The 13,271-nt window shown below is 41.4% G+C and overlaps 1 protein-coding gene across 1 annotated transcript in view; it reads right to left on the bottom strand.

Annotated features, from left to right (window-relative positions):
* Positions 1 to 4,226: 4,226 nt before the first annotated feature.
* Positions 4,227 to 13,271, bottom strand: part of FAM47E (family with sequence similarity 47 member E) — a 29,317-nt gene continuing 20,272 nt past the window's right edge. The window contains exons 6-8 of the mRNA XM_036852609.1: positions 8,497 to 8,652; positions 6,861 to 6,938; positions 4,227 to 4,546 (exon numbers count right to left, since the gene is read on the bottom strand). Coding sequence (XP_036708504.1) covers positions 4,481 to 4,546; positions 6,861 to 6,938; positions 8,497 to 8,652 — 300 coding nt within the window. The 3' untranslated portion in view covers positions 4,227 to 4,480. The remainder of the gene's footprint in view (positions 4,547 to 6,860; positions 6,939 to 8,496; positions 8,653 to 13,271) is intronic.

The raw sequence follows: 13,271 nt of genomic DNA on the forward strand, positions 1-13,271 counted from the left end.
TTTCAACCCACTTCTCAATCCTGCTCCCTTTCACATTTTACATTCTTGTTATAGCATCCCACTTCCAGGCACAAAAATCTATTAGTTATCTACTGCTGCATAACAAATAATCAGTAAATTTAATGGTTTAAAACAACAAACATTAGAGTCATTTTTATGGGTTAGGAATTCAGAAGCATCTTCTCTTAGGGGTTCTGGCTCAGGATCTCTCATATGGTTGCAGTCAGGATGTCAGCAGTGGTTGCAATCTCATCTGAAGGCTTAATGGGGGCTGAAGGATCCACTTCCAAGACGGCTTTTCACATGGCTATTTGCAGAAGGCTTCAGTTTCTTGCCATGTGAGCCTTTCCATAGACAGCTTGAGTGTCCTCACAACACAGCAGCTAGTCTCTCCCAGATGATTCCAGTGAGAACACGGAGGAAGCCACGATGTCTTTCATGATTTAGTTTCAGAATGACACCTCATCACTTCTTCCACATTCTGTTCCTTAAAATCAAGTCTAGGTACAGCCCACATTCGAGGGAAAAGGGGTTAGACACTGCCTTTTGAAGACAGGTGTATCAAATAATTTGTGGACCTTTTTTTAAACAAACACAAACCTCCCAAATTAGGAAGTCCTTGGGATTGTCTAAAGTAATCTCATGTCTTGCAGCTATTGAACTGAGAAAGAAAAAGAAAAAAAAAATGATCCTTTAATTTGCTGAATTAAAATATCATTTGAATTCACTGCTTTGTAAGATCTCATAGGTGAAGACAGAGTATAGATTGGGAAAGAGCGAGACCCTGAATGCTGAACTGTGAACATATGGGAAAGTTCAGATGGCTTCAAGTTCCCTAAACTCCCAACCCTATGAAAATATGCTGCTCAGATCTCCTGTTGCAAGGAGCACAAATGACTGATGGACCCAGCTGCTACCCCTCTGGACCTTTCGCCCTCTCACTGAGGCCATACTCCCTTGGGCTGCTCCCAGCCAATGACAGAGTGTGCAGAAGTGCCAAGGCAGGCCCATTTTAGCAAAATGTGAGATTCCTCCTCTTGGCGACCTTGACTTGAGGTCTCCCCATTGGCCCGGCCAAACCTTCATTTGAACTGTGCTGCAGTTCAAGACCAAATCTTCTTTTCTTCCCTCTGTCCTTCCACAGGGATCACACGTGCATCAGAATCTAAAGGCTCTCCGTATGTTCTGCTACTCCCACCCCAATAAACCTCTCGAACATCTAATGCCATCTTGCCATTTGCTCCCTGGCAGACCCAAACTGCTGCAGCCTTCCTTGTCAGAGAAATTCTCCCTTCTCCCTCTGTGGTGAGGATTTTCCCACTTTGCGCGAAGACTCTGTAACGACCTTTGTGGAAATAGGCTGGCAGGAGGCTGGGGTAGCCAACTCTCTTTATTCTTCACCCCTAACATCCCTCACTGCCTTGAATGCTACCCATGTGCTAGAGGCAGTTTATCCTAGCTCACAAAAGCCAACTGTTAAATTTTCAGGAATTTAGCAAGTTGGTTGGTAAACACAGTCATTATTAAGACTTAAATAGACTTACAATTAAAATAAATTATATTAAAACCAAAGGTAACAAAACTCAAAACCTCATCTCTTCCTGGTTTTTAACACCTTTTTGTTAGTTAGTATCTATGCTCTTGAGGTTATTTACATCTATTATATCTGGGTGTTGGAAATAATACATAATGATGTGCTACTTGCACTTCTCTTTGGATTTTGGAGGCCAGATTTAGATGTGCTGTTTCAGCTCATTTCTTTAGTAATCTGAGAGGTTGCCGGCTTTGAGGGCAGCCAGAAGCAAGAGAAGGCTTTCAGCTGGTCCAGAAATCTCTGCCCTCTGATCCAATGAATCCAGCATGCTCAAAGCACCTGTGGCACAGAGAGCTGCTGAATGGAGCTTTGGCATGTCCAGAAAGGCGAATCAGAGCACAGGCCCCCAGGGCTTTGCAGCTGAGCCAGGAGCTCTGTGACATGTAACCGTTCACCTTTAGAGAAACCAGTCTCCGTTTGTTGCTTGGCACCAGTTAATACGGTAGCCTGATCATGAGACCTTAGGTAACCAAGCGACTGGTGCCCATCGTCACCCAAGGTCACCTGATCCACTAAGCCATAAAGTCGGCTAACATTTAGTGTGTGTGCACAGTGCCAGGCTGTGTTCTAAGCACTTTACCGGTAACATTCCCTTTAATCCCCACCACAATTCTGGGAGATAGTACTGTTATTATTGCTGCTATCCCTACTTTAGATGAGAAAACTGAAGCAGAGAGAGGACAAGCAACTTGCCCCATAGTCATATAGCTAATAAGTAGCAGAGCTTGGTTTGAATCCAGGCCCTCCGGCTCCAAAGTCCACACATGTAATTACCAAATTATTTTGCTTCTCGTAATCGAGTGAAAGTTTTCTATTTAGGACTGGGCTTGAGCAGGAATTGAAGACAGAACAAATTGCATGGTGTGCCCACTCCTACCACACTGCCATCTTCCTCAGCCTACACATCTGACCTGGGGACGTTCTCTAAGTCCAGGTGACGAAACAGACAACCTCCACTATATGACGGCAGCAGCCACAAGTGGACTGCCACGGCACTGTAGCCCAACTCAAGGGTGGCCCTGAAGAACAGCCGAGAAGGGGAATTTTCCAGTAGACAGAAATGTAAGCATTTCATCCTGTTGACCACTTTGTCTGAAAGGAGAAATGGGCTGAGGTGCATGTCACCAACTAATGGTCAGCAGCTGATGGCTTAGCTTAGTAGCCAGAGACTTGGAAGGATCAAGAACGCAGGGATAGTGACAAAGAGATTTGGGAGAAGAGGTATACAGGGGATCGCTCAGAATGGATCCAGAGTATGAGAGTATTTGGTTCTTTGTGAATACCCACCAAAAGACCTCCACTGTAGAGGAAGCGCTCAATAATCAGGTGAAAAGTTTGACCTATCCTCTGCATGCCAGCCTGCTTCTTTCTCCAGAAGTTCCAATGTTGCCCAGTGATCTCATGAGCAAAGTGGGCATGGAGGCAGAAATGCAGGCGCCACGTGGGTTCAGCAACTTGGATTTCCCCTCACGAACGCTGACCTAGCTATTGCTTCTGTGGAATAATTGTCCAGTAATTAAAACCAAACTTGAGTCCCTGATATGAATTAGGCTTGAATGTAACAAAGCCAGGAACAATGTGTCCAGGGAAAGAAATGAATTCTCTCCAGACCACCTCCAACACCATCTTGGCTCAGCACTTGAATGTCAGAATCCTGCCCCAGCTTGCCTGGTAGAACTGGATGCCTCCTCTGGGCTCACAGGCTTTGGGGCTCCCATGGGCTACCACGCGGGCATGTATGACAAGTTGAAACACCAAGGGAGTCTGAGGAAAGTGGCCTGACTAGAATAGCAACCTATTCTGCAATTGGATTTGCTTTCCTGCTTAACAAACTTCTGCCCACACCAACATTCCTACACTTCCTGCATGCTTATTCACCACCATGGTATCCCACTCAACACTGAAACTCATTTCACAGCAATGGGCTGACACTATGGGTTCATTGCTTCTGTCATGTACTCCATCACCCTAATGTGTCCAGATGCATAGAGTGTATAGTAAAGACTCACTTACAGCCTACAGATTATTGAAATGGGATCATGACAGACCCAGAGGGTGAAAGGTCATCCATCACCCAGAGATTCTGTATTTGAAGACAAATACTATAACTGATAAAACTTTGGGATCCAATATCCTTTTAATAAATTCCTTTTGATTAAATTATCCAGAGTGTACTTCAGAGGGAAAGATCTGGAAGGATGCATTCCAGTGAGTAAAGAGTGGTTACTGCTGACTCTATAGGAAGTATTTGTATTTTCTACGTTCTTTTTGTTAGTCTATATTTTCTAATTTTCCTAACATGAGCATTAACATGTTAAATAAAATAATTTTTAAAAATTTAATGTAAAAATATGCCATCTTGAGTTTCCATTAAACTTTATGACCCATGACCTTATATTATAGGTACACATTTATTATCAAGATTAACATGCCAAAAAACCCTCAGTAAGCTTAATTCAAAATGAAAGAAAATTATATTGTAAAGAAAGAGTAAAGGAGCTATTCACTCAAAACCAGGGAAAATAATACTCTGGGAAAATGAAATAGAGCAATTCTGCTTTTTTATGGTTTTATTTATTTTTACAAATAGTTGATATAACTATGTAATATTGACAATGCTACCAAAATGTTAGAATACCAAATATGAAATTGATCTCACGGTTGATAAAATATATAAAATATTGATTAACTGAAGCAGAAGACTATTCTGAAATGTTTGCAAGTATTAGTTATAAATTTTATGGATGTTACCAAGTCAAAATTGTACAGCTATGGTGGGACATTCATCATAAATTTTGTTTAATGTTTAAAGAGAGAGAGAAATAGCCAAGTATATAGTAAATGAAATCTGTCTAATCATCTTCCCAAGATTCTTCCATGCTTGAGTTATTTTACAGAAGTCTTGTTACACTCACATTTACATTCCTTCCTCATATACATCTTCTCAAGGAACTAAAAAAAAAAAAAAAAAAAAGATGAGGGAAACTCCTTTAAATTGTCAAATGAAAATTGTACAGTCTAGTCACAACCACTACCATACCCGAATTCACAATCTCACACTCTGATGTATATCCTGATAGGACCCAAAATCTGATGTCGATGATTAGACCATGCGAGGTGGTGGACTTTGGAAGGTAGTTGCACACCATCAGAAATATCTAGAGATAATTCATGCTTTTTCTGTGACCAAGTCCAGCCCAGCCCAGCTCAGTACAGCCTTGTGCTGCTCATCTCTGCTATTAAAGGCCTGGGACTTCTGTGTAGCCGAGGGAATGAAGCTGTAGGTAAGGCACAGAGCAGTTAATCCAGCAGCAGATACTGTAATGTGTATATAAGTATGTATGCTCATGTAACATACATAAACATGTATGTATACAAGGTGTACATAGACATTTAAGGGAGTAAAAAGAATGAATGCTCACATATAAATTTAAATAAGTAATGATTTTATATATAGATAGATAGATAATTTACCATCATAGATTCCCCCCTCTCTTTTAGTTGAAATCCTATTGATAAAATAGAGGATATAGGATGTAAGAATAAAGGGAGAAAATATTCCAGGGTTTTGAGTGACAGGTGTTCTCAGGGGACTCAGCCATAGCCAGGGGCATCACCTTGCTTTAGTTGATGCAGCTAAAAGAGTAACCAGTGAGTCAGGCATGTTTCCTTCTGCCCAAAATTGAACTAAATGTTCAGCAACGGAATGGATTAAACCAACAGGGGACAAATCAAACTGAATAAAAAATCCTCTTTTGCCACTAAAGAAAAAACTATGAGTCACTATAATGTCAAGAGCAAATAGGGATATATATATATGTATATACATATATCTCCTTGGCAAGAAGAATATATATGTGTGTGTGTGTGTGTGTGTGTATATGTGTGTGTCTGTATATACACATATATATCACATAATTATATTTATGCTTAAGTATAATTTTGTGTGTATTATATAAATATATAATCATATATACAATTATGTTATATAAAATATATAAGCATATTTTATCTATTATACATATAAATATATAAAATATACTTATGTAGGCCATATATGCAGATGAGGCAGTTACATAAATACATAAGTACAAAAATGTGTGTAAGTATATTAACTATATCTTACTTATATATAAGTATCTTATATATAAGATATATACTTATATCTAAGAGTATAAAATATGTAGGCCCATTATTGATGCTCAAAGCTATTGGAGAGATTTCATCCTAGTTCTATAATGGAATCTCTAGCCCATTAGTCTATTACCATACTCTCGACTTTCCCTTCACATCGCCTGATTTAACTTTGAACAAGTCTGGATCTGAGATTGGTCAATATATCTATTTGCCAGTAAGTGTAAGCTGTTGCTAGTTCTATCGCTCTTGGAAAAAAAGAAATCCAGTATCCTAGTTCCAGGGACTTCTACCATCTTGGCTGCATGTCCTCCTAAGGACTACCATCTTGGCTGCATGTCCTCCTAAGGACTCCACGGGCCGTGAGCACAGGGAACGCTGGACAAACACAGAACTTATCAGCCACGACTTGGGCCCCAGGCCCAGCTGGCTTCCTGCCACGGTGGCAGGGCTGGTCTGGGGACAGATCTCCAGGCTGCAGGGCCTCCTGCTAAGGGGTCCGCTCTGCCAGCCTCCCACCCCACTCCTGTTATCTGTGGCCTCCCAGGGGAGCCCTCCACGTGGGAGGCGGGGGCGCCAGCAGCACAAGTTCAGGGAGAGGGAAAGACAAAGTGGGAAAAAGACAGAAGAGGCTGCAGGGCTGCCGGAAAGTGACCTTTTGCCCTAGTCTGCGTGCTCATGTACCCCACAGATGGCACAATAATAGTCCTGTGACTCCCAGCTCCACTTCGTCCTGACCCCAGCCCGGCTCCTTAGAAGTAGAAGTGAAGGAGACTTGACACTTCCTGGAGAATTCATTGTTTTAGTAGCAGGCTCACGCCCTGCACGTGGATCGCTTTCACTTTGGCCCCGTTAAGGCCAAACCCAAGGAAGGTGAGTCAGCAGGGAGATAGCACCTCTGACAGCAGGAGCCAAACAGGCAGAATGAAAAGAGCAGAACGCCAAATCCCATCTGTGGGCCCCTGTGGGCCCCTGTGGGTCTGGGGAAAGCACACCCCTTCTCCCAGGGCTGAGTCCTGGTGTGTCCCTGTAGAAGAAGTATTTTGATTTTGTCAGGGTGCTGACCCCTTCCCATCAACAACTGTGAGCCCCTCAGCAGGTCTTTCCAAGGTCTTTCCAACCCTTTACTCACACTCGGCATCCTGTAGCCCCTGCTCAGAACGAAATCCTTAAAGGCAACTGTTCCATGAAGGCCTGCGAGTAACTCCTCCTAAAAGAGGGTCCACACTTTAAAAAACTGGTCAGCTGTCAGAAGCTTGATTTCATATTTGTCCTAATTAAAAGCACTTAGCCGTTTATCAAGTATGTCATTTTAAACGACTTCCTTCTCATTTAGGAATATGTGTGTAAATAACGTTCAGAAGTTGATGAATACAAAGGCTTTCAAAAGATATCCAACTTTCTCTCCTTTCTCTGTTCTTTTTCTTACCCTTGTATCAAGGATAAGCAACACATTTTATCAATTAGATCATTATTGACCTAGGATGTCCGGAATCTAATCTATTTGAGATTAATAATTGTGATACTGTGATTTATAATAACAGATATTTGGTCTTCTTCCCATTCCTGGCACAGAGGTCTTAAAAACCTTGGAATTTCCTAAGTGATGAGAGCCACAATGGTGAGAGTCTTTCCTTATTCATAACAAGCCCCTTTCAACCACATTGGAGTTTATCTTAATGAAGTGTTTTCTGGAAAGCCCCTAGATAGCTACAAGATGGGGGCTGGTTGCCAGGGAAACCAACCACGTGATTAGAGGGTTGGCACTTTCAGCTCCACCTCCCCAACTCCAGGGAGGGGAGAGGAGCTGGAGGTTGAATTAATCACTAATGGCCAATGATGTAATCAATTACACCAGTGTAATGAAGCCTCTATACAAACCCAAAGGAGGGGGTTTGGAGAGCTTCCAGGTCGGTGAACATGTAAAGGTACCTGGAGAAGGCAAGGAAGCTCCAAGCCCCTCCCCACATACCTTACCCTATGCATCTCTTCCATCTGGCTGCTCCTGAGTGTAGCTCTTTATAATAAACTGGTAATCTTACTAGATTGTAAGTAAACTGTTTTCCTGAGTTCTGTGAGCTGTTCTAGCAGATGATCAAACTCAAGGAGGGCGTCGTGTGAACCTCTGATTTATAGCCAGTCAGCCAGAAGCACAGGTGACAACCTGGACTTGAGACTGGCATTTGCAGTGGGGGCAGTTTTGTGGGACTGAGCCCTTAACCTGTGGGATCTGATGCTCTCTCCAGGTAGGTGATATCAGAATTGAGTAAAACTGTAGGACATCCAGCTGGTGTCAGGGAATTAGAGTATTGCTTGGTGTGGGGAAAAAACCCCGACACATTTGCTGACCAGAACTGAGAGCGGTAGAGGAAGAAACGGGAGTGTTTTCCTACTCAATATATATCCACAAATTTTAGATCTTAACTCCAAAGGGCATGATAATCAAAAGAGATTTGATTCAGTCCCAACATCTTAGGTGTATTCATGCATTCATTTGGTTTTTCTTTCTATTTATTGGAATTTAAAATTTGGGATGTAGAAGTTTATATCATTGTAATTCAGTTCTTTAAGACCATTTCACCTTCCAAATGAACTCAATCAAGAATAGTCAAAAGTCATGTGTTTCCAGCAAGACAGCCATGTCATCATAGTGTCCCTTACCAGCACACGGCTGCACCCACGTCTTGTGAATTGACTTCAATATGAGATGGCATTTGCACTGTGACCACCTTCATCTCAGATGATCAAGTCTCAGCATATACACATACCTGTTCCCATAGCTCCTTTTTAACGGTCTCATCTTGAGCTTTACGTAAGACCTTGGGGTCAACCAAAGGTTCATCGGCTCTTTGCTTTTTCCACAACTTGGTGTTCAGATACCATGCTCCGTACCTCATCTTTACCCACTTTGGTTTATAAGGATTCTGTAGAAATAACATAATTCCCAATTTCATTAGTTTGTTTGGTTTGTCATTTCAATAAACCTAAGATTTAGCTTATGAAAGCAGTATCATTTATTTTTAATTTATGGTTACTCCTTGCCAAAGTATTTTATGAAGTTTCAGTGTGCTTTGATTTACAAAGGTAACAGGAAAAGTTCATGACTGAGAAAATAATGTGGTAGTTAAGCATGACTTTTGGATTTAGACAAACCTGGGCTCAAATCCAGCCTTCCCCACTTAGTAGCTATGAGTCCATGGACAAGTTAGTTAAATTCTTCATTTGTAAAATAGAGATAATAGTATCTACCCCATAGGGTTGTTGGGAAGACTAAAGGAGAGAATTATGTAAAGCAGCTAGAACTCATGTAAGAATCACATATTTCAGTGAAGGGTAATGACCTTCAACAATACTCAGTCAACCAAAATAATAAGTTATCAGCCTCTCTCTGAGCCCAGCTCTGTACTCAGCTTTGTAAATGGTACACTACTTTTGATCCAAATGCTATTCAACACCAGTCTCTTGCCTCTTTATTTTTTTAAGTTTTAAAAAATATTTATGTATTTATTTATTTGGCTGCACCACGTCTGAGTTGCTGCTGTGTGTGGGATCTGCAGTTGTGGCATGCGGGATCTTTTTAGTTGCAGCATGCAAACTCTTAGTTGCAGCATACGGGATCTAGTTCCCTGACCAGGGATTGAACCCGGGCCCCCTGCATTGGGAGCGTGGAGTCTCAACCACTGGACCGCCAGGGAAGTTCCTCTTGCCTCTTTAATTGGAAGAGAGAAAGAGGGGGAGGAAGAGATGTCTTTCCTTTCTTTCTCCCATTCCTCAGGAGTGCATCTGTTGGTTCACAGCCTGATGCTGTGATGCAGTACCCGCTCATTGTCTCATCATGAAAGGAGGTCTGACGCTTGTGTAGGACAAAGAAACATGAAACACAAAGACCCTGCTCCTCCCTCTTCTCACTCATATCTAAACTATGAGGTGGAACATGTGGCCATTCTAGAGTCAAGTCAGAAACACCTGCCTGAAGCAGAGATGATGGGACAGAGCAGAGGGGAGGGAAATCCCTTCTCAGAGCTGGATTCAGCATTATGATCCCTCCATTCCAAGCAGACTGACCTCCTTGCTATTTCTAGAGCACCTATCACACTGCTGCCTCAGGGCCTTTGCACTCACTGTTCCCTCTCCATAATGCTCTTCCCCAAGACACCCACATGGCTCACTCTCTTACCTATTTCAGGTCATCTTTTCAGTTGTATCTTCCCTGACCACCCAATTCAAAAACGGTAACCCCTCACAACACTGCTTGCCTTCATTCCCTGCCTCATTTTTCTGAACAGCACTTATCGCCACTTGATATGCTGTATATTTTTCTGATTGTTTTCTCACCTCTCACCTTCTAAAATGTAAGCTTCTGAGCTTGTTCCCTGCTACATCCCCCTGGCATCTAGAACAATACTTAGGACACAACAGGTGCCTAAGGTTTCTTAACTTCAGCGTTATTGACATTTTGAGCTGGATAATTCTTTGTTGGAGGTGGGGGGCGGAGGTGCTGTCCTGTGCATTGTAAGACGTTAAGCAGCATTCCTGGTCTCCACCCACTAGATGCCAGTAGCGTCTCCAAATTGTGACAACCAAAAATGTCATCTCCAACGTGGCCAAATATCCCTGGTGGGGTGCGGGGGTGGGAAGGGGGACAAAATTGCCCTGGCTGAGAACCACTGAATTAAAGGAAGGAGGGTAAGAGAGGAAAGAGAGGAAAAAAGAAAGGAAGGGAGAGGAACGCAATCTACATACTGCTCCACTAAAGAACTTGAGCTCTGGAATACGTTAGGTTGCTGGGTACCTGGTGATCTTTCAAGATTCAGTACAAACATAATTTCGTCTGTGAAGTCTTAACTGTACCACCCTCAGCCCATGCATGGTGGAACTGGTTACTTCTTCCTACAACCCGGATGAACCATGACATCATTTCATTATAGTTAGTCATTTATCCATTGACCTCACTAGACCGTAAGCTCCTTAAATGCAGGAAACAGTCCTTCATTTGCTCCCAGCACTTTTCGGCACATAGTAACAGATGCTCAGAAGTGTTTGTTGAATTAATGTATAAATAAATGGATGAATGAATATATAGGGCAAAGAGAAATATGCTACAATAGAGGCACAAACTGCTGTGAGAGATTAGAAATAAGAATAAATTAATGTCAACCGAAGGACCTGGAGAAAACTCCACGGAAAAATTGGCATCTGACCTGTGTCTAAAGGAAGATGTAAGAGTGTAGACATGAGAAGAGGGGCACATCAGGCAGAGAGAATACTGTGAGCAAAGGTAAGGTAGTCGAAAAGCTCAGAGTTTTAAAGAACATCAAAGAGCAGAGGATAACAGGCCTGAGAGTATGTGGAGTAAGAAAATAAAGATGGAGATTCCATCCCTGGAATAGGGACCAGATTTACCCTTCCACCTGCAACAACCAAAAAACGAAATATAGATATATATAAATATATATATATATATATGTTTATAAGACACTTCACATCAAATAGCAAAGGACAGTGATCCCTGAGAGGCAAAAAGTAAATATAAGCCCCCCAAATGCCCCAGTTCACTGTCTTCAGAGAGTTCCCAGGCCACAGAGCAGGAGGAGGAGCCCAGCAGGAACCCAGTGGACTTTCTGAGTTGAGAAGACAGAACTGAGAGTCCAGGAAGACCAAGGCAGCTAAAGTTTGCAGCACAGAGTAACAGAAAGGAAAGAGCTGCACAGAGAGGGAACTACAGAAGTTTGCAGAGGGTCTCCATCTGCGTATGTTTGGGAGGAAACCACCTGAGGTCTGGGAAAGAACTAACCAAAAGGATTAGAGAGAACAGTGTCCTGCATGCACACAGGGCCAGGGCCTCTTCCCTCCTGGGAAACTCAAAGATTCACAGGATACTGGGTAGAATACACAGAAGGGTCTCGCGTCAGTAGTAGGGAGTTAGCCCTAGACTAAACATTATTTTGACCCTTCTCAACAGTTCTTAAAAGCAAGACCCAAAAGGATCAAACTTTTCCAGGCACAAGAAACATGAAGACATATACACCAATGTGTATAATAATCACACTACTCAAAACCAGTGACAAAGAGAAAGTATTAAAAGCAGCCAATATAGTAGTCTATAGTCTACTGACTATTAAAAAACATGTCCAGAAAAACAAAGATAAGGATGACATAAGATTTCTCATCAGAAACAACACAGCCAAGAGGACGGTGGAGCAATATTTTTAAAGGACTAAAAACAAACAAACAAAAAACTTTGAACCTAGAATTCTATACCCACAAAAAATCTTTAAAAATGAAGGAAGAACAAGGATATCTTCAGACATAGAAAAGCTGGAAGAATTCATTGCCAGCAGATCTACACTAGACATATTAAAGGAAGTCCTTCAGGCAGAAGGAAAATGATACTCTGTGGAAATCTATTTGAACTTTTGCATAGTGATCCTCCATCGGCCAGCCAAAAGTTCGATTTTGGCAATAACCACCATGCTTTATAAAGCAGCATTTGTGCAATTATTTGTAAATACAGAGAATTGAGCAATTTCATTCAGCCCAGATTCAGAACAAGCAGTGGTTCAGGCCCCATGTGCCTGAACCACATGGATATAATTTGCCTGTCCAGCATCATTCTGCATTTTACCCTTTAGAAAGATGAGAGGAGAATGGAAGATTTAAAGTGCTGAATTAGTGATGGAATACATAGTTTTCATAAACTTTATGCAACAGAGTCAAAGATGGAAAACATCATGAATGTAAAAATAGGTCAGCTGATCATGTTCAATTATGAAAAGACAAAGTTAGTATGTCAAAAATATTGGAAATATAGTATCAAAGATTATGTGTAAAAGACAGAGGGAAATTATTATCTTCACTTCCAGAGAAACTAACTCTATAATCTCCCCACTCCCAACCCCCAATTAGGCACATAAATCTGTTGTTGGACTGGCACAATTTGACTTGTGTATATATATTTGCACTAACACATTGTGTAGAAAAGTACTTAGGGGCCCATAGTACTTCCCTTTAGAACATAGCTTGTTTTTTCTCCTCTCTGCTTCCTTGTTCTGTCTTCACAGGAAATTGGTGCTGGGGAACTGAGCGATTTGTTAATTATCAGGCAAGCATGTGGTCAAGAATGATGGTCTGTGGTCGAAAAGACCGCCATAAAAATTCAAGAATTCTTTGGACATACACAGTGTTCACAATTGTTAACTGCAGCATTTTACTCTTGCAGTAATAACATTCATGTATATTTCTACTGACGATTAGACTTGCAACATGTAAAACACATAAAGAGATAGATTTCAACATATAAAACACATAAAGAGGTTCTCTCAACATATAAAACACATAAAGAGAGAAATAATGACTGTTCAGATATTAACAATAATGCTGAATGGCCTGCCTTGTTTGTATAACTGACTTTTTAAGATGTATTAAATATTCATTCATTTAACAAATGTTTGTTTATTTATTGTATTTTTTACAAATATTAAACATCAAAAAAATTTCAAGAATTTTATTGAAAAAGGTCAGTGCCTTCTGAAGTACCAGAAGT

This window comes from Balaenoptera musculus, chromosome 5, assembly GCF_009873245.2.
Source record: "Balaenoptera musculus isolate JJ_BM4_2016_0621 chromosome 5, mBalMus1.pri.v3, whole genome shotgun sequence".
NCBI classification, from domain to species: domain Eukaryota; kingdom Metazoa; phylum Chordata; class Mammalia; order Artiodactyla; family Balaenopteridae; genus Balaenoptera; species Balaenoptera musculus.